Source organism: Zootoca vivipara, chromosome 3, assembly GCF_965207765.1.
Source record: "Zootoca vivipara chromosome 3, rZooViv2.hap1.1, whole genome shotgun sequence".
In the NCBI taxonomy this organism is placed as follows: domain Eukaryota; kingdom Metazoa; phylum Chordata; class Lepidosauria; order Squamata; family Lacertidae; genus Zootoca; species Zootoca vivipara.
Window position 1 is genome coordinate 32,247,586 of NC_142586.1, and position 22,819 is coordinate 32,270,404.

General features: G+C 42.1%; 1 protein-coding gene across 1 annotated transcript in view; it reads right to left on the bottom strand.

Moving 5' to 3' along the window:
• Window positions 1-22,819, bottom strand: part of EYS (EGF-like photoreceptor maintenance factor) — a 396,345-nt gene that overhangs the window by 90,180 nt on the left and 283,346 nt on the right. Inside the window, exons 19-20 of the mRNA XM_088665821.1 lie at window positions 19,712-19,873; window positions 15,755-15,908 (exon numbers count right to left, since the gene is read on the bottom strand). Coding sequence (XP_088521947.1) covers window positions 15,755-15,908; window positions 19,712-19,873 — 316 coding nt within the window. The remainder of the gene's footprint in view (window positions 1-15,754; window positions 15,909-19,711; window positions 19,874-22,819) is intronic.

A 22,819-nucleotide genomic window follows, 5' to 3' on the forward strand; every position in this document is an offset into this window, starting at 1 on the left:
TCATTGGAGTTGGCACCTGCCTTCCTCGGGAGACAATGGAAGTGTGCGCCTTCAGGGGTGAAGTCAAACTATTGGTGTTTCTTCTTTCTGAGCTCTTCCTAGTGGTTATGCCTTCTCTGATTACTGCTATGGATACACAACCTGACTGATTGTCTCCAGGCACTGCGGTCATCCCACACGACAGGGTTAATATTGCCAGCATTCATGCCATGTTTTCAGACATCTTTGTAAAGCAGAGTTGGTCTGCCAACAGGCCTGGTGCCTGTAGCCAGTTCCCCATAGAGCAGGCTCCCTCAACCTTGGTCCTCCAGATGTTTTTGGCTTACAACTCCTATGATCCCTAGCTAGCAGGAACAGTGGTCAGGGATGAATTGGGAATAGTAGTCTCAAAACATCTGGAGGGACAAGGTTGAGGAAGCCTGCCGTAGAGCAAGACCTTGGGGATCCTGCCATTTTTCCTTCTGATGTTGCTGAGACAGTGGGCTTGGGAGAACACATCTTCGTTTGAGATTCTGCCCTGCCTAGTGATCATGGTGCATCATTGTATTTTAGGAAACAGGTGAAGACACACCTCTTTGCACAGGCTTTTTGTGGGAGGAGGTAACTGTGATGGAATGTTATTGAGAGTTTGACACTGCTACTTCATTATGAGTTAAATTGAGGTAGTGGTTTTTATATTTTTGCATTGCACAGTTGCTAGGCTGTTTATTTTCTTGTAAACAACCCTGTGGTCTTTAGGTGAAGGGTGGTATATACTTAGCTGATAAGAAATTTAAATAAATAAATAAGTGGCTAGTGAAGTTCCTGGGCCCTTATTTTCCATTCCTGCATTTCTTGACCATTCATGCATTTCAGACGTGCATATGATTGTTTGAATATTATATAGATGTACAGTGGTACCTCGGGTTACAAACACTTTGGGCTACAGACTCCGCTAACCCAGAAGTAGAACAGAACAGAACAGAATACCTTATTGTCATTGTACATAGTACAATGAAATTGAATGCCATCCCATAAAAAACAAAATAAAAACACAATTACAGCCACACACACACACACACACACACACACACACACACACACACATCACAACTCCTCGGGATCATATTATTTAGTTACAGCATTTAACCTCTAGTTAAGAACTTTACCTCAGAATGAGAACAGAAATTGTGTGCCAGTGGAGCGGCGGCAGCAGGAAGCCCCATTAGCTAAAGTGGTACCTCAGGTTAAGAACGGTTTCAGGTTAAAGAACGGACCTCCGGAACAAATTAAGTTCATAACCAGAGGTACCACTGTATGTTTGTGGTAATTTATTATTATTATTATTATTATTATTATTATTATTATTATTATTATTATTATTTCAATACAAGCACAAAATGAGATGCTGCGAAGGAGCAAATGTAGTGACAGAAGTAGATCCCAGAGCTTTTCCAGAAGATGTGTTTCTTTTGCTGGGATATAATAGTTGACTTGCTAGATCAAGCCAAAGCCCTTTCGGCTTTTGACTCCCAAGAGTAGCCAACCTGGTGCCACTTTCCCATAAAACTGTGCTCAAAGTGGCTTACAACATAAATAAACAACTCTAAGTGTATGTATGTGTGTGTAAGAGAGAGTACCGGTATCCATATTAGGAACAACTAGCAACAACAACAATAAAATAAATAAATACCCAATCTACACAACATTGTATAAAACAACAGAAGCAGTGGGAGGAAATTGGGGTTATGTCAGTTTCGCACTCATTTGTCAGTTTCAAAACTTACTTCTACCTAACCTTAGCCCTTTTCCTAGATCACACCATCATAGCTATGTTTGAGCCATTATAAAATATATACTCTATACTCTGTCCAGGTAACATTCAGGCGACATTACCCAGTTACCTGAAGCAATTTCAAAATGAGTTTCTCAACTTTTGCCCGCGTCTGCTAAGACAAAATAATAAGATGCTGGATGCGGCAGCAAAGCACTGTGAAACTTGTCGGCGATAAAATGTTAGTTCAAATTGTAACTCAAGAACGTGTGTGAGGTGAGATGAGGTGCATTGGCTTTGTGCAGCTCAGCTTGAATTTGAGCTGAGCAATTCGGTGCAGCTCCATTTACTACCTAATGTAGCTGTAAAGGTGCCTTGGCCCTTTGGTCTTCCGCATTCGCAATACAACCTTCAGGTTATTGAAGATTCTTCCTCTTTCAGTCAAGTCAGTGAGGGAAAGAGGGCAGCGTTTCGCAGCTCTGCCTGCCTTCACGGAATTTTTCCGTGTTAGTTTTATCCCATTAAAATGAAATCGTATAAAACAAAGACAGCATGTATTTGTATGTGACTAGGAAACAAAGCGACGTGTCATGTGCCACAGAGGGTGAGTGTTCAAAACGAAGAAGCCCAAAGTCCCCTGGTGCACATGTAACTAGTTGTATGGGGAGGTTTTTAGACTCTAGACTAGAGCTTTCCAAACTTTGTGTCATGACACGTTAGTGTGTCAGCTGCAATGTGTAGGTGTATCGCGCAAATGCTTCCCATGCTGCTCTCGGGGCTGAAAGGGGTTAGTTAACCTCTGGGTTTGCTAGTAAAATTGAATTACTGTGTCATGAAATGATCCATGTTTAAAAAGTGTGTCACCAGCATGAAAAGTTTGGAAAGCTCTGCCCTAGACAATAAGGGCAAGTGATCTACAGTTTGAAACTACTACAACCTAATGAAGGCGGAGTTACTGTTTCATACTATGTACCTAAAGACTGGGATGCGGGTGGTGCTGTGGGTTAAACCACAGAGCCTAGGGCTTGCTGATCAGAAGGTCAGTGGTTCGAATCCCTGCGACGGGGTGAGCTCCCGTTGCTCAGTCCCTGCTCCTGCCAACCTAGGAGTTCGAAAGCGCCTCAAAGTGCAAGTAGATAAATAGGTACCGCTACAGCGGGAAGGTAAATGGCATTTCCGTCCGCTGCTCTGGTTCGCCAGAAGCGGCTTTGTCATGCTGGCCACATGACCTGGAAGCTGTACGCCGGCTCCCTCAGCCAATAATGCGAGATGAGCGCCGCAACCCCAGAGTTGGTCACATTTACCTTCCTGCCAGAGCGGTACCTATTTGTCTACTTGCACTTTGACGTGCTTTCGAACTGCTAGGTTGGCAGGAGCAGGGACCGAGCAACGGGGATTCGAACCGCCATGCCGACCTTCTGATCGGCAAGCCCTAAGCTCTGCGGTTTAGAGCACAGTGCCACCCGCGTCCTCTATCTTCCAAGATAGCACAACTTTAAATAACTTACATTTTAGAGGGTCATTCGTAAATAGGGGGAAGGAATCTTGAGAGATGGCATTTTCTGTGGCAGAACCTAAGCTGTGCAATTCCTTCCACACAGAGATGCATCATAAAGTTTCTGTTGTATGCTAATAATGCACTTTTCTAACATGGCCTTTGACACCTGAATTTATATCTTAGGACTTGCCTTATTCTCTTGATTGCAGTCTATATCAACTGTTCTTAATGTTGCCTTTTATTAAATTGTAGGTTGCCCTTGGACCTAATGGTGAAGGGCAGGTAAGAAATATTAACAATTCATATCTTTTTTGCATGGAATTCATAAAATAACTAGTACAACATGCCTTTCATGCCCTTATTTTAAAAATCTGAAGTGTTTCTTTTGTTCCTCCTAAATGGAAGCATAATGGCTCAGTCTCAGCAATCCACCAGCCACTGCTTTGTGCAAAAATACAAAGAGCAGGTCTACTCATATGAGAAGTGCAACCTTGGCACTGTAAACTCGTGCAAGATCACAGTCTCTTTTCTGTAAAAAGAAAATCCACATCTTGTAGTTTTCCTTTTTGCAGAAGTATAACCACCCAGTTCTAATGTTATACCGCTAATACAGACAGACCCTTCATATGAACAAGGGTTGCTGTTTGGTGTGTGCGTGTTCAAGCAGTTCACTAAAATATTGTTGGAACTGATCCTCTGTTTCTTTCCATATTTTTAACACTCATGTTGTGTGCTGGCTTTCAATCATTATACCCTTAAAACAGCGGCAGCACAGAAATCAAAGTTGGCATTCTCTCAGGGCTTACCTACTACTTGCAGAGGGAGACCAACGATTCTGGTAAACACAGAGAAAAGTCTCAAGGCGCCAATATGACCAAAAAAGAAAAACGGAAAAAAAGGAGACAAGTGGCAGAAAAAGGTGAGAAATTAAAGAAGTCCTAAAGGCAATGTTTACATCTTGGCACAGTGCCTTGTCAGTGGTGTGACTCAACTAAAGAGCAAAAGATAATGAGGACAAGTTGACATTCAGGATGCAGAAAACCCTGGCAAATAATTCTAACTGCCTTAAAAAAACATACAGTGAATTTCCAAGAAAGCATTAACACACACACACACACACACACACACACACACACACACACCATAGCTACAAAGTTTTCCCTTTTCTCGTGAGGAAGCCTATTCAGCATAAGGCAATTTCCCTTAAAAAAGGGAGAACTTGGCAGCTATGACACACACACACACACACACACACACACAAACACAAACACACACACATCTCGAATGCTTCCTGAGTCTTTATAAGAGCCCTCTACTTCAGTTCCATTAACCTGGACTGAAATTAAATAAATTCTCTACTGAATTATTATTTTTTAATGTTCATTATTAAGGAAAACCATTCAGTTGGTTCATTACTCTTCAGTTCAGGATCCCAGGATTTACAGGGTATACATAAGGCACTATGACTGCTGCTTTTGTGAGTGGCAATGCGTATTGTTAGTCAGATTCCCAAACCATTATTGGCTTTGCTTTCTATTCTGTTTGCCTTAATTTACAGCCAGCCCACAGAAAGTCCATCGCTCCATTTTTCAATGTGTCTCCTGCTACTACAGTGCCCCATACTAAAGTAAGTAAATACGGTATTAAGTAAAATATTTAATGCTTTGCCATTGGCAGACAAAAGTATTTGATAAAGTAGAAAATCAGGGTTGCCTGTATCTGGCTGCTGATTAAAATAATCAGCTGGCTCACTCCTTTTTTTCTTAGGCAAACACACGAAGGTTATACATTGCAAAGAAGGTCTGAGGCAAGGGAGACAAAATAGGGTTAGCACTAAATAGGGCTATATAGCAACAATTTTACGTTCAACAAAAGATCCAGACAAATCTGGACAAAAGCATTTCCAGTGCCCTTCAGCATTTCCTTAGAAGAGTCTTCTTCCTGCTCCTTTCTCTTACAACTTGGGTGTCACAAAAGACAGAAGAGAAGGGCAGTACAAACAGTATTATGCCAGGGACCACTGACTTTCTTGGGCTCATTTGTGGGCACCATACAGATGCTGCAGTCGTCCACCCACGTCCTGCAATTCTGCACATGCATGCACACTCATTTTCCCCCTTTCTGCCAGCATTTAGGGTGCAAAATGTGTGTGGGGGTGATCTACTGGAGAACACAGCTGGGAAGGCCAGAGTTAATACTACCAAGCCTAACTTTAGTGGGGAAGGGATGGGACACCATGGGTGCCAGGGAGGGCTTCTCAGGGCACATGTGTGTGCGTGGTCACCTCATTATGCAGTATATGCAGTAGGATGGAAGGCTGAAATTCTGCTCTTCAGCTCTCCGCAATGAATGGAAGCACCAAAAAGCCAAAGCTTTTGAAAGGATTAAAGGCAAAGATGGACGTGTGAGGGGTGCAAGGTAGGGTGAAAAGACATTTCAGGTTCCTTTTCCCCTTTAAGCTCATAATAAGCTCCCATCCTGCCTCAACTCAGAGTTACTGAGAGGTAACAAGCAAATGAAAAAGCAATGAAGACAGACAGAAATAAATCAAATGAATATCTTGCCTGTTGTACAAGCAAACAAGTAGAATGTAGTGGTAGCACGGTGGAAGGTGAGGTTACTGGGAAAGCCAATATAATATTGCTAATCTCCTGCATATACCCAGTCAAAGGCCTGAGTGCCCTGCCAAGTGAAGTAAGGCAGGTGGACACCAATGACAGGAACATTTTGGTGGTGGCATCCTCACCAGGAATCTGCTTCCCAAATGAGGCTCATCTAGTTCCTTCTTTGTGTGTTTTTTTGGTACCTCATGAATACCTTTTTATTCACACAGGCCTATGAAATAATTTGTCTTCAAATCTCAGCTATTGTGCTGCAATCCGATATCCACTTATTTGGAAGTAATCTCCACTGAACTCACTGGGGCTTGTATCCGAGTAGATCAGGGTTGCCATACATCCTGGATTTCTGGAAATCAGTTAATTATTATTATTATTATTTGGGGGGGAAATCTGGACGTATGAGGAAAACCCTAAAAATTTGGCAGAAAAAGCTCAACAACCTTTGTGTTACGATTTTCATTTTTTGAAACATGGCAACCCTATAGTAGAGACATATAAAAGATTGCACAGTTAATATCCAAGGTGCAATTTACTGTGTGACTGCATTGCTAAACAAGTTTTGCCTTTCTCAGAGTTAACATGTATTTAATGCATATTCTTCTTTGGTTCCTCCCGCCTTTGTATTTTAATATTGTAGTCTGTCCTTGTGAGTTGCCCTGAGAACTTGTACTATTGAGCTGCCTATATAAATTTAGTAAACAAAGGAATAAATGTAGTGGACTGAGTGCTGGGCAAGGGTCACTAGACCCAGGTCTAACTACTCCCTCAGTCATGATGCTCTCTGGGTGACCTAGAGCCACTTACTCATTCTAAGCCTCTCTCACCTCCAAGGTCAGGATTAATGTCCACTGCACTGAACGTCTAGAAGGAATAGTGGGGAAAAGATGTAATAAAAAGAAACATTGTAGCACAAGGATGGGGAAGTGGAGGCCCATTAGCAGCAGCCAGTATGGCAAATGGTCAAGGATAATGAGAATTGTAGCCGAGCAGCCTCTGCAGGGTAACACATTCCCCATCCCTGCTGTATCCTTTTGTTTAGCTAACAGCCAGGTAAGTTTCCACAAAAGGCACTCTACCTTCTGGTCTGAGATCAGCATTCTGCCAGTGTGTGCATGTAGCTGGAGGAGCAGTATGAGTCAGAATGAAACAAACAGGTGATATACAGGTTGGAATGTTTGCAGCTGGCTTGCAAGAAAGAACCATGTTACAGGGAAACAAAAGCACGCAGGTTGCTCATGGGAAATTTCTGCTGCCTAATTCTGGACGTTTCACTGTTTCCTTATATATCACTTGTGCACTTGGAATATTTTTTTCATTCTTAAAAAGCTTCACAGGTGGTCTCCTGTGCAAATGAAAACAAAGGATCATACCCAACGAGGTTGTTCCATTCACGCAAGGACTTCCACTTCACAAAGGAACTTCTCCCCGCAGGCACTAACAATTCTGTTCTGGAGCAAATTTGGAGCAGGGATGGGCTAAGGAAGTGGAAGTGGAATTCCTTAAGCAAACATACATACAACACTAAAGCTGCAATCCTAAATACATTCACCTGCAATGCAAAACAGAATGGAATCAATGGAATCAGTAAGCCTAACTCCTGTGTTGGATTTAAGCCAGGGGTCGGCAAATTTTACCTCGTCTGGGCCGGTTCACTCCCGCAGAGATCGCTTCGTCTGCGCAGACGTGATTTTCGGCATCTGCACATGTGCAGACACAATTTCCTGTGTCTGTGCAGATGCAATTTTTGGCGCTGCGGAAGCAAGTCCCTGCTCCACCCTGGTTTAGAGCAGCATGGGGGGAACTCGCCGACTGGGCAGCTCGGTTCAGGGGCAGCTCATGGGCCGTTTAAACGACCCCTGTGGGCAGCTTGTGGCCCATGGGTCACAGGTTGCCAACCCCTGGTTTTAAGCCTTTATCACAAGTTTTATATGGCTGCATGAATAAGGTCCCAGGTGCCTTCCCTGGCACCTCCAAGTAGGAACATTCCATGTCTGAAACCCCAGAGGGTCACCAACAGTTGCTGAGCTAGACAGACAAAAGGTCTGACTCAGGACAAGGCAGCTTTCTACCTTCCTGTGTTGTACCTGAAAGCAAGCTCCATTGCAGGTTACTCTGAGTAGACAGGAGTGGGAACATTTGATATAACTATCAGGCCAAATAAAGCTGCTGGCCCATGAGCTGCTATATGGCTATCCATGCCTAGGATGGTCTTATGCATATGGTCATATTGATGGAGACTGAAACATGTAGATATTATATATATGTATATATATTTCATATTTTATATATATATATATATATGAAGGGATTGATAATGATGTTTTTATAAGACACTGAACAGCTTAAATAAAGACTATTCAGTTTCTTCTCCAAAATGAATTTATTGGTCGCTATTTACTGTGCATATAATTTGTTCACACAGTTTACATTCATTATGCCTCCAAACAATATGTGTTCTGAATTGCAGGCAGAGTTGAGCACTCCTTTAAATAAATGCTTTGGGAAGGCTGAAGCTTATGACAAATTGGTAAGATCATCCTAGGCGTAATTACCTGTTTATATGTGTTGAAGATTAATGATGTAATATTGATTATATATAAGGATGTATAATGGTCATTTCTCATTTGCCCTTGTTGTTTAAATATATATATATTGATATGACAAGGCTTATAAATATATTTAATTAGTTCCATTACTTTGAACATGGAAGGTAAAAACAACAGATGAGTGCCAAAATACTTTACAATGCTTCCTCCATCATCTGCTAGTTACTCAATCATCTTTACAATATACTGGGCAAGACTAATCGTTCTCTCTTGTTTTTAAGATAAGAGTTTAATATGGAGAGTGACAGAAGGTTATGATTGAGCCTACCTGTGTCATTATCTCTCAACATGTACGGAATGAGCATGCATTATCTCCTGACAAAAGGAAAAAGGGAGAACCTCTCAAACCTAGTGCTTTGAAACTGGGTTTCTGCAAAGCACTTGCATTAAAACATGACCACAAGACATTTTTGCTATGTGTCAGGGTCTTCAGATTTTAACTGAGACTCTCTGGGTCAAACTAGATGCTACTTTAACAACAGAGTTGAATCTCATGCTTTGGCTTCCCTACTTATAGCTTGTTCTTTAAACAAATGGTGGCCACCCACCAATGCTGCTATTTGCACCTGAAACTGCAAATAGCAGCCTGGGGAAAGTGGTATTGGAGGGGAAAAAAATAAAACTTCTCCTCCTCTTACACAATTGTCCCAACTCAGATCAGGGCCCTCACTAAGCTACTTTTGAAAAATGCAGATCTTGAATATGGAATTCACACACCCCATTAATGTAATGTCTAATTTGCCCTTTGGTGTCTAATTTGGTGTCAAGGACTAGCACAGCTCCAAAGAGTGTGTTGCAGAAACAGGGGACGAGGGGAGAGACCCAGGAAAGGGGACCAGTGATTTATGGAGTGTCACACCACCTGCAAGACAGGAGTCAGGGGAGGAGGGAGAGTCAGGGCAGTCTGAAGCAGAGGAGGGTGCCCAGTATGTAGTAGAGGAAGAAGGAAGGAAGGCTCAGGCATGGGTCAGTAGATTCCCCACCTTTCTCCACCCTACAGTCTCTTAGATCCAGGAGGGGCTTGAAAAGGGAAGAGCAGCAACAACTTCCATGCAGTGGGCCAGGGGAAGGTGGATTCTCAGCCTCTGTTGGTTGTGTTTAGGCACAGCGGGTGGGGGGAGACCCCCTTATACTGGGAGGAGATGGGGGAATGAGACTTTGCAGTTACTCCCCTCCAGACCGAAAGCATGCTTGTGTGCAGTACGAGGGGTCAATTCTCAGTGCTTCTTTGGAAGCTGCATGCAAAGGAACACTCTGCACCATGCAGGATTGATACATTTGCACAGCACTTGTTAAGCAGAGTTATCGATTCTACTGGGTGCTGCTTTTCAAGCAACTTTTCTGTGGGGAAGCCTCTTGCAAAGGAGAATGCTGCACCATGCAGGACCAAGCCAAGGCTTCTGTTCAGCAGAGTCATTGATCCTGCCAGGTGCTGCTTCAGGGATGGGGTGTCAGGCAAGAAGGAAAGTCAGGGGGTGGCAGGTTCCTACCTTCTCCTGGGAAGATGCAGCTGGCAATCAGGTAGCTCTCTGGCCTTCTTACAGGCTTTCCCACCCAATGCCTGCCTCTCCTTCATGCCTAAAACGCTGACAGCCAAGGATCGCTCTGGGCCACCCAAGCTATTGAGCAGCGATCCATAGCTATCTCAACTTGAAACAACAGATACCAGAATCCCCTGAATATTCACTGAGCCTTTATAATGATCAAAATTGCTCTATGTTTACTGTGGGGTAGCTTGATAACCTGTATCATCCTGTCAAATGGTAAAGTCTCTATTCCCCCCCCCCATACATGAGACAGATTTGTGGTATCAACAGTCATCTACAGCCACACAATAGCTCTTCTTGGGTGTCAGTTGCAAACATGTGAAGGTGAGTGGTGTGTGTGTGCTGTCAAGCCCTGCCCTGTCTGACGCATCATCTGCTCACACTTTGGAGGCCTCCATGAGGGTGAGGGTAAAGGCCTGAAGTGAGGATCCCCTCCCCTTTTTGTGCAATTTAGAACCCTCCACTCCCAGCCCACAATCTACATTCATACTGCAAGATCCTTGGAACAGAGATTTTCTGTTGCTCTGAAATTTTTCATAGACACTGATGAAAATAGCTGGGGCCACCTACATAAAAGCGCCTCTACTTCCTTTCTTGTAGAATACTTGACACGCATCATCAAAAGACTATGTTCTGCTCTTGGTGGCATGGCTGATTATTTCAGAAGGATAAATACTGTTCTTGGAATGTCATTGTCTTAAGATGTCATTATCATGCAAGGAGGGATTGCTGTCAGCAAGCTGAACTTTATCTTCTCCTTGAAGTCACACTGTCTCAGAACACATGGCACAATGCGAAAGACACTGGTGTAATGAAATATTTCCAGGACATATGTTATGTAAATATTGCCCTCTAAATAAATTATCATCTTCAGAACATTGCTTTTGTGTCAGTCATGTAAACTCATCTGTCTACTGATTTACAACACTATGATATGGTATATGGTTTGAAATAAAAATAAATAAAATTATTACATTAGAATAAAAGGTTTTCTGGTTTGTTGTCTGCATTAAAATCTAGCATTTCCTCCTTGTCTGTTCTGTTAATTAAATCAAGATTTTAATTATTGCACACAATATCCTGCTTTGCGTGTGGCTGCTTAGCTATAGGACTGTACACATGATTATAAAACAAAACCACTCCAGCCAATGCTACTCATTACTGAAACTGTTTAAATTGAAAGAATATGATAATACAGATTAATTTAATAAAAAGCTGCATTCAGTTTTTACTGTACTGCAGATATCTGCAGCAACCAGTAAGTAAATGCATAGTTAAATAAAATGTGTCTACAGGTTGCACAAAAATTAATTGTAAGCAACATGGTTTTATTTTAGGTCTTCAAGCCATTATTTCTCATGAATATAATTTTTGTTTTATGTTATTAGGTAGAGTGCACTAGCCTGCCTGAGAACTTTCTTGTGTTTACAAGTGCAGTTTTAGCACCAAGAGGGATGCCACATAGGTTTTCTGCCAACAAAATATGTGTCCCTGGTTCTACCTCTACGTTGGGGGGGGGTAACCAATATGGTGCCCTCCATTTGTTGGACTACAATTCCCATTACTGCAACCAATAGCCCACTGGCTGGGGTTGATGGGAAGAGCAGTCCACCATTTAGAGTGGACCACACATTGGCTACCCCTGCTCTAGGCCTGCTTACAGAAGCAAAAATGTCAAACAGTACCTCACAAGTAGGGTTACTAGCGCTTGTCCCAGATACATAGTGTCTCTTGCATTAACAGCTTTGGAAAAGCAAAACCTTGGAAAGGTGAAATAGTGACTCCCATTCTAGTACTATAGTGATCTACTTCTAAAAACCAAAAACTGCAGTAATGTTTGCTGCAGAAGGCAGGAAATGGCAGTCAAAGAATGGACCACTGAATAGCCAAGTCAGTCTTAATTGTACTGAGGGGTTTTGCTACCCTGAAGCAGATAGCACCCATTGCTCTATCCCAGAGTCAAAGGTTGGCAACTTCAATCACAAATGTGTACAAAAGGATGTCAAGCCATATCTCTGTAGACACAATCCTCAGGCTGCACCATGGAGAACATTTGCCACAGCAGCCTGGAATATACCCATGCTACAGGATTGCATGTGCAGTACGTGGCTGCATCTGTGGGCTGGTTTTCAATCTTAGCCATTTTTATGACCTGGAAAAGTGAGATGAAGAAGATACATCTGAAGATCTCCTTGCAGCTCTGCATGAAGAACCACCAGGTGCTTCTGCAGGGTCTGTCTGTCCCTCCTCCCATCCCAACCAAGACCAAGCACACTTTGAAAATTCATTTTAAAAAACCCCAAACATTTTTATTGAAGATGCAAAACCATAATCTTGGCACACAATGTACCAAGGAGTAAGTTTCGCACAGACACATTAATATTTGTGATAGTACACTTCTAAAATGCACCAGGGGCAACAACAACCTCAGCCCCCCACCGCACTGCGCCTCTGTTAAAGGGATACTGTATTTTTGGAAACGCTGGTTAAGCATTTGCTAAGGCTCCTTTAGAAGGACAGTTAGCGTGAGAAGACCAATCCTTTTCCATAGCATGAAGGATACTGTAATGAAGACACCTGCTCCTCAAGTACTTGTTTAATGAGCTTGAATAGTTGCAGCAATTGCTTTCTTATCTTTGATAGATCATCTTAAAGGAGGTGGAAGACTGTTCTTATACTTAATCCAAGCCAAGTGTTTGAAGAGGCAACTTAACCAGGGGGAAGTATCCGTGAACATTTTGTACTGAATTTAACGTAAGAAACCAAGACAAAAATGATAAAAATAAGTATAGACACCTCTATGCATTCTTTGAGTTTGTTTAAAGCACCCATGCTTTGCATTTATCTGATTTAGGTCTACTGGCAAAATTAGAGAAGCTCAGCAAGCGGCCTCGGTCCTGTATACCTGAAGGAGCATCTCCACCCCCACCATTCAGCCCAGACACTGAGATCCAGCACCGAGGGCCTTCTGGTGGTTCCCTCGTTGCGAGAAGCCAAGTTGCAGGGAACCAGACATAGGGCCTTCTCGGTAGTGGCACCCACCCTGTGGAATGCCCTCCCAGCAGATGTCAAGGCAATAAGTAACTATTTTACTTTTAGAAAACAACTGAAGGCGGCCCTGTTTAGGGAAGTTTTAAATGTTTGATGCTGTACTGTTTTTAATATTCGGTTGGAAGCCGCCCAGAGTGGCTGGGGAAACCCAGCCAGATGGGCGGGGTATAAAAAATATTATTATTATTATTATTATTATTATTATTATTATTATTATTATTCAGCAATTATGTTTGGCATGGATAAAGGTAAAGGGACCCCTGACCATTAGGTCCAGTCATGACCAACTCTGGGGTTGTGGCGCTCATCTCATTTTATTGGCCGAGAGAGCTGGCGTACAGCTTCCAGGTCATGTGGCCAGCATGACAAAGCCACTTCTGGCGAACCAGAGCAGCGCATGGAAACACCGTTTACCTTCCTGCTGGAGCGGTACCTATTTGTCTACTTGTACTTGGAGGTGCTCTCGAACTGCTAGGTTGGCAGGAGCAGGGACTGAGCAACAGGAGCTCACCCCATCATGGGGATTCGAACCGCTGACCTTCTGATCGGCAAGCCCTAGGCTCTGTGGTTTAACCCACAGTGCCACCCGCATCCCACTTGGCATGGATACACTGGTACTATTCGGCTTTTGTTGCAGGAAACATTTGCTGTTGGCATGACAGAGGAAACACTGTTAAATGGCTACATATACATTTTGGAGAACCACGGACCATTTTCTTCCCCTTTCACAATGGGAAACTAAGAAGGAGCGTCTCCACCCCCATCATTCAGCCTAGAAACTGAGATCCAACGCCGAAGGCCTTCTGGCAGTTGCCTCACTGTGAGAAGCGAGGTCACAGGGAATCAGGCAGAGGGCCTTCTCGATAGTGGCACCTGCCCTGTGGAATGCCCTCCCATAAGATGTCAAGGAACTATCCTACTTTTAAAAGACATCTGAAGGCTGTCTTCAGGGGAGTTTTTAAATGTTTAATGTTGTATTGAGTTTTTAATATAGAGTAGCTGGGGAAACAATACTCCCAAATAGACTTCTGCACTGTGATACCTTGGGAAGAAGTGATACTTGACAAAACAAGGCCCAAAAAATACATTCTGAGTGTACATTTGGTCCTCCTGCTTGGAATGTTCTCCTTGTAATCTAAAAATGAAAGAGCAGATCCTTCTCACACTTTGATCCTTAAAACCTTCCGGCTGGTCCCACACAAACTCAGTCCTTAGATCAGAGCACAACCAAATTCCTCTAACAAACCATGCTAAAGGGAGTGTCTTTGTTCACTCTGGTTCATGCACTTAATGGGGGTGAAATATGGTGGTAGAGTAGCAGTGCAAAGCTATACCGTTTACTGTGCAGATAGACTCTACTGGTCAGGTGTGGGTACCTGATTCCCAGAGCCTGATTTTCTCCATCAAACAAACCCAGAAGAATCAAGAGAACTGTATCTTCCTGCCAACAGACACTCACATCAGGTGCCCTGCTCATTAGAGACTATTGGTGCAATGGAGCGGAGTGACTGACACAACCCCACAACCCCAACAATCATGGAGACCATGCAATTTCAACATTGCCTAACTAAACGTATTATCTGGTGTCAGGTGTGTGTGTGTGTGTGTGTGTGTGTGTGTGTGTGTGTGTGTTGGAGACAAATTTTGGACCTGCCCTTTGCAGTTCAGTTTGAGAGATTAATCAAAGTCTAGCGCTCCAAACGTCTGCTCCAATACAGCTATCTGGGACACCACCATAATATTCACACAAAGCAACACAGCGCCAGATATAAGCTTTCCTACAGATTTAAGAGGTGGTTGAGAAAGCTGAACTGGAAGCCTGTGAACCGATTAGCCTAATACACAATAAAATAGTAAAAGAAGCCGATTTTTAAATGTATCTTTTGAAAAACCTGTAGCAATGCACCCCAAAGTAATAGTGGCTTGCAGGGTATGATTTCTAAGGTGAAAAGAGAGTGCTGAGGAAAGAGAGTTTCTCCTCATTGTGGTCTACTTTGAAGGCAGTCTAGTCTCTACTTCAAAGCTGTTCGTTTTCATGACTTTCAAGTTACATTATCTGCCTGGGCACATTTCGGCAAGGAAATTATAATGTAATCACAGAATAACATTCCCAAATATGGAGACAGCTTGCCCATGTGTACCCCTACGCCATCACCCTGACAGTGATATCTATCAAAGGAAGCTACTTTATACCAGGTCAGACCACATGCCCATTTATCCCCGTATTGACTGTTCTGACCAATGGGGAACCCGTGGCCTTCCATTGTCAGACCACAACTCCCATAATCCTTGATCACTGGCAAAGGTGGCTGGGGCTTATGGGAGTTGGAGTCCAACAACATCTGCAGGGCTAGTTGGAGTTGAATTGGAATTGAATGGCATCTAGAAGGCTGTTGGTTCCCTTCCTCTACTCTAGAGTCTCAGGCAAGGAGCTTTTCACGTTATCTGCTACTCATTCCTTTAACTTGAGAGGCCAGGGGTGGAACTGGGAAACTATCGCATTCAAAGTAACTTGTCTGCCACTGATCCTTACGATCCCAACCCAAAGAAGTGGGTTTTTCCCCCTATTTAGAAGCATGCTTGGCCTTTATATTTTAACGTTTTTGGGTTTCTCAGCAACAAATAAACACAGTTATACTGTGCAAGTCTCACTTCAACAAAGCATAGGAAATCCATACCTGACTGTGATCGGCACAAGGGCATCTCTGCTAATGGAGTGATTGACAGTTGCCGTCAGAATGTCCCGTGAAGTGCTACAGCCAAGCTGAGCTGTTGGTCTGCCATCATCAAGGTAAAGGTGAAGAAAATGTCCTCCCGCATGCTCATCACCGGCTTTAAAAGACAACAAAATAATATAGGGAAAAGAGCATAAATAGCTGAAAGCAAAAGGAGGAAAGGAAAGAAAGATGGAGGAGCCAAACAGCAAAACTAGTAATTTCTGAAAGATCAAATTATGCACACAGGTTGCTAATTATATGTTTTCAGTGAGAGCTCCACGATGCAAACACTATTCTCTTTGGACACTTCTGCTATCAGGCATGATGATTATGCAGTAATAACAGGAAAACAAACTAATGCTGCTTGTACATTAGAAAGCCCCCAGCACATACTATTATTATAGAATTGGTGATTTTGCCCATATTAAAGGTATTTGCCTGGAAACCATGTACACTGCTTGTATTCCATGATGAAAGAAAGGCATGATATAAATGTAAGTACACATAAACACATTATTGGGAGGGGGGAGTCTTATGAATAATTGAATCAAGGTATTTATGTCCTTACATTTTAGAAAGTACCTGGTGATAAGTCTACTGGAGTAGTTGTGACAGCTGTTCTTGTTAAAGCTAGCTTCTTGTTAGCTTCTAGGCACCAAATTAATTTTCTATGAATTGTATACATGTACCTCAAATTCTATCCTCTCCACCATCATTTTTTTTAAACAGTCCATTCTGCTGACAGCTAGTATAAATCTCTATAAACAATCATCATTTAAGGCTCCTAATATTGTGTAACTGATCAACCAGCTCGGTGTTAATAAAGCCTTCGGATATATATAAAATGCTTCTCAACAATGATTTGGAGCTGCTGAGTTAAGTAGCACAGTTCAATTTATTGTTGTGATAATCTGCCCACAGTCAATAATGGTCTCCGTTAAAACAATTATTATTTAGCTGAGGAGGCTTTTGTCTACCATGTCAGTAAAAGTGACATGTTTTTAAAGTCATTTATTTTTATATATACACTTGTAAAATTTTACACCAACAACTGAAAATTAAAGTGCTAAACCAATCAGTCAAATCTATTCTGTGTGTTCCACTCCTGCTGAGCTTGTGCTTTGAGCAGAATGGAGTAATAGTTTAAATGGCCTAGGCCAAGTGGGCCATTGCAGTACTACTTGGGTAGTGATCAAAATCAAGGTAAGTTAGTTTTTACCCTTCACAGGAAAAGCTCACCATCAATTGCTCTAAAGGAAAAGTGATACTCCTTAGACACAGACTCATGAAGACCTTTAACTGCCTGGACTTGTGTTTCCAGAGAAATGACAATGAAAGGCCAAATTACAAGCCATTAAATTAGACTCTTCTTACACTTACAGAGCTGTACAGTACAACATTTCTGCAGGAGAAGTGGGAAGAGCAGCATTGAGACTGAGATGAGCCATGAATGTAATAATTCAGGAGCTGGGATCTGAGTAACAATTCCATTAGAGATATTTGAATCATCCTGCACCCATGTGTTTAAACACACACACACACACACACAGACATTTACATTACAATTTGTGTTTTGCCATGCTGCATAGTTTTGGAAAAAGCATGGTATAAACCCATTAAACCCATATTACAGAAATATGATTTATGGTGCGGGAGCATGGACAGGAAAGCATTGCTGTACTTGGCTGTTTTAAATTGGTCTTCCAGCTCAGCCACACCTGGCTTTCATGGCCATAAAAAGTAGAAGGGGAGGATGTTTGCTTCTGATATTCTAGTTTCTGATCCCAACTATGAGGCATTTCCATCAGCAGAAAAGGCTGTCACTGAAGCACCATTTCTTAAAAGAGTGGGTACGATTCACCACCTGGGATGGGGTCAAATGTCTGCTCTCAAATCTTTATTGTGTGCTTTCTGGCAGAGTCTCAGTTCTTTTCCAAAGGAAACACACAAAAAGTTAAACGTTTGTTCTGCGGTTCTACTTCCCATGGCAAAAATCTTTCAACTGGTGTTACTTTAAGGAAGCAGATTTTTTAAAAATGTAACATGCACACCACCTGACACATTCTTTATCTTATTCTTCCTCTCCTCTGTGTTGATTCTTCTAACAAGGTATATTTTTCTTTCATTCTCCACTTTATCTGTGTTCCTATTCTCTCCCCCACCCCCATAACTATTTTATAGGAAAATATAGCTCTTTTAAGGCAGAAACCGATGACTAAACAGGACCGAGGGGATCTGCTATGCAATACATAAAAGATTACAAATTCTGGTTCAACTACCGGTATGTGTTTTGGAAGATTTATTTATTTATTTGTTTATTTATTTATTTTGATGAAGTAAACCAGAAACATACAGACAAAGGAAAGCAACAACTGGAAAGATTCCCCTACAATGTTCCAAACTCCAGAGCTAGTACCTACTTCCTCTGGCTGTCTTGTCTCTTGATCAGCCTCTGCAGCATTCCTATCTTCTTCCCTCACTTTTCATAGTATACCTCTGAGTGGCTAGCCTGGCACCCTTCAGATGTAGTTGGACTACAACTCCCACCATCAATATTGGCAGGGGTGGATGGGAGTCGGAGTCCAACAATATCTCAAGACATTCTTGCCTCTTTCTCCTGCCTTGCTGCATTTAGTCTCCCCACTCTCATGGCTTCAAGGCCACTTCTGGACCTCAGGCTGCCTCAGTGTGAGCATTTCATCCCAGCCATGCCGACAACTGCCCCTTCCCACATGGATATGGCCTGCAATTGCAAACACTGGTGGTTTCCACTGCAAATGAACATTCCATGCCCCCCCCCACCAGCTCAGCTATTGAGTGTGAGAGACTTCACCCAAAGGATCCAAGACAAATAATGCTGCTAATAAATAGCAAATAACTCTGTACAGGATCAGGTTCTTAGGCTGAAATCCTATGCTCGTGTTTTGGTGTAAGCCCCACTGGATTTTGCAGCACCTTTTTCCAAGTGAACATTTGCAAGGAAGACTCTCCCATATTGCCTACTTTCCCAATTACACGATGGTGCCCGCAATAATTCTCATGACTAAGTGCAGCATGTTTCACCTATAGGGAAGCGTTTGCTGTAAAAAACTCAGAAACCACCTTGTGTAATCTTTAACAGTTTGTGTGTACAGTTTGTGAAATCACCATCTGGCTCTATTGTGCTTTTTTAGTACTCTACTGGTGCTGTGGAGTCGTCCTGAGAAATGCAGGATCCCTGCAGAGCTGACAGCTGTTATGGGTTTGCCTAGGGGCTGCAGGCTGACAGCTCCACAGGGAACAGCTGGATACAAGATAGCAATGCACATGAGAGTCAAGGCTCCATGGCGAGATGGCCCACTAGTCCAAAGGCATGTGGCACAGTGGAGTGAAATAACAAAGGAAGTCACTGTACACAAGGCACTGTACTGCCATCCAATGCAGCAATTTAGAACCCATCCCCACTGTTAATTCCTGGTGTTTCTTTATATCTCAAGAATGTGTGCAATCCACAGCCAACAACTTCTAGCCATGTTAGTCTGCCACGGCAAAAACAAAGTCTTGCAAGACTGTATCAAAAGAAGCAAAAGGCTTCTACTACACTACAGCCTTCCTGTTCATCTTGAAGGTGCTATAAGACTCCTTGCTCTTTTTACAATCAAGAAACCAATGGAAGAAAAATTATTATAGGCAGGTTGCCTGTCTTCTCCAGCTGGAGTCATTATATCCCAGGAGGGAAATGGCACAAAATTAAATGATGAGGTTTTCCCCTGTTTTACTCTTTGCTGGCCTGGCATTATTTTAATTATTTAAAATATTTACCTGGCTTTAAATGCATACTGAATGAAGTTGCTCAGGGTTGCTGTGAGAGTAAAATCTAATAATGGTTATGAAGCAATTTGTGCAACAATAGCATAAACAAAACCCTAGGCCACTCACTGTAAAGGAGAGTGCCATTCAAAGCAGTAGTCTTCACTGTCAAGTGGATCATCATTCGGTTCCACCGTGGTCCTGATGCATGTCTATCCTTAGACAGAGATGTTAGAGAAGGCAGTTCCAAATATGAATTCATGGCAAACGACGGGAAAAACAGGGTTGTATCTAGAACAAAATATTAAAAGGGCAGTCAGTATAAAATTAAATGAAGTTTCATCAGCAGAACATCTCCATGTCATCACTGCCTAAGCATAATTGCTCCAAGTCAAAGAAAAAACTTGTAAGGCCAACCTTTGACTCAGGATACATTGCCTGGTTAGAAAATTGGTTTTCAAAAATGGGAGGTTTGATTAGTATCCTTGAGCTTCTTTTACTTCCTCTTGTTTAAGTTCATTATGTTTCTGGCTGCCTGGTTTGTATTCTTCCCCTGTATGTATATTGGCTGCAATCCTAAATACTAGTTGTACTTATAGATATAGCTATCAATCAATCAATCAATCAATCAATCATCTATCATCTTTATATCCCAGATCCAACAAGCCAGAAAGTTTGCCCACCCTCATTTAAAATCATATAAAAAGTACTGGTGTTACTAAGAACCAGAAGCAGATTTCTGGGTGGGTTGTTTTTATTTTGATTATATATTTTGTGGTTTTATATTTTGATTTTGTTGTGTGAACCGTCCTGAGACTTCCATGTATAGGGCAGTATATGAATTCATTCATTCAATCAATCAATCAATCAATCAATCAATCAATCAATCAATAAGCCGTTACACTAGCTTCAAAGCATGTGGGGCACATTCCTCAGAACTGGGGCCACAGACTAACATTTCACTTGGTTAATTTTACAGATAAACATTCAAATAGAAAAGGCTGTGAAAGTTAGGGTGATTTTGGCTTGGTTTTTGGAAAACTGGCAAGTGGCCTATCCTGCACAGCAAGGGAGAGGAACCTGCAGGCCTCCAGATATTGCTGGGCTCCAATTCCCACGATCCCTGACCACTAGGCATGTTGGCAGGGAGTGATTGAGTCTCTGCCTTATCTAAAACACTCATGTGACCATCCTCCAGTAACTTTGATTGGTTGCTCCTGTGGATAGATCTATACTCCATTCTGTAACTTTGTCTATCATATTAGCAGGAAAGGAAGCATGTGTGTGCTTCTCAGGTACATGGTGCCCTATACAGAAGCTTCCAGGCTCACCGAAAACATTATTGGTTTTGCTTTTATTTTTCGGCCCAGCCACAACTCGTAGGGAGGGTTTATAGTTTTTCTTTGCTATTTTTATATTGTGAACCAATCTGTGATCTTTGGATGAAGGGCAGTACAGAAATATAACCACTACCACCACCACCAACGGGCCTCTAGGAGGTTGAAAATTGAGACTCAAATCTTATGCAGAACTATTCCATCCATAGAACATGCAGCGTTCAAACATGTTGCTGATGAAGCTGGCTCGTTATCTTCTGACTTGTGTTTTTTAAAATTATGCTTCTTTTTTTTAAATATCAATTTCTATATACAAACCCATCCCCTGCTTTTAAACGCTAGTAATCAGATCTCATGGCAGCTGGGTCAGTAGCCCTTCCATTTCTTAATCTGCAAGCACCTTCCAGCAAAAAGCAATCCAATTTGCAAAGGTGCAAGTTTGGCAGTAATAACACATTCAAAGTAAATGCACTTTCCATGATTAAATCTTTAACCGGTTCTTGGCAAATGGTAAATTAACTTGTTTTATACACTCATCTGAATCAAAATGAATGCTACCAAAATGAAAGTCCATTTAATGCACCTTCATCCTTTCACCAAGATATTTGCAGCTTTGCAAGCATCATTATGTTGTTCTTAATGCTTTCCAAAGCCAGTTTTATTACAATCATTATTAATGTCCTCAGTATATTTTACTACGCCTTGGTAATGACCCTTGAGAGCTGCCATAAAGATAAATTAGCATATTATCTGCATATATTGTGATGGTGGGATATAGTCAAAACTATAAAACGGCTATATGTAAAGACAGAACCGTCATCCAAAGACAGACTCAGCAGCAGAGCACTCTTATTCCATGGAGGTACAGCTGCTGGAATAATAAAAGAATCTCAGTGTCTGAAAAAGCTACTCTTTGTTGCCACATATTGCCCATCAAAATGATTAATTGTACCAGATACTTTAATGAAACACATTCATAGATTAGAAATGTGGTTGACAGCTCAGTTTAAATGCCTGCATAGCTGATGAAGCAGTATTTTGCTGTCCTTTCAGGAGGAATTCCTATAAAGCAAAATCCCCCCCCCCCATATCCACCTGCTTCCCTTATACACGTGACCAACTGTTAATAAACTACATTTTCTTTTTCTTTTTCTTTTAAAAATGAATTCAATAGGGCTCTCGTGGTTCTTTGGAATTTTAAAAATGGTGTCCTTACTTTTTTGCATTCACTTTAAACAATATTTGTATTGTTGGATATTGAAATCAGCACTGTGGGCTATCCATAATGTGCTGTAGAAGTTAATCCACGAATTTAGTGCATTTAAGAGTAGAACCTGCAGCTGCTTCGTTAGTACTTGGGAACATATTGAACTTGCTGTACTCAGAAAGCAATCACATGACTACTTGATGGGTTAGCTATTGTCAGAAGGAGAAAGTGGGGCCAGGCAGGTCTTGGTTTGCTCAAGCAAGGCAACTCTTATGACCATGAGACCTGAAGGGAAACACAAGCTGCATTCCTTCAGATCACATTTTGCTACCTAATTCCCTCTCTCCCCAAGTTATGAACCAACATTTGCTGGCTTTGCATAGTCCTGGGAGAGGGAGATCCTGGGATGAATGGAGAAACCATCACTTTCTAAACTCTGCCAGCTCATGAAAGATGGGGCAGCAGAGAGGGTGGTCCATGGCCCCCTGTGGCTCTTCAACTGCCCTCCCCTGGGCTTAGGATGCTGTACTCCCTAAACAGTCTCACTTTTTCTTCCCATAATTGCTACATCTGCTGTTGTTGAGAATTCTGCCAGTTCAGCTTGGCACTAGTGGGAATTTGGTGCTAAAGTACAGCGATAAACAATATATCAAGAAATAATAACCACCAGAAAGGCATAAACCAAATATGTGT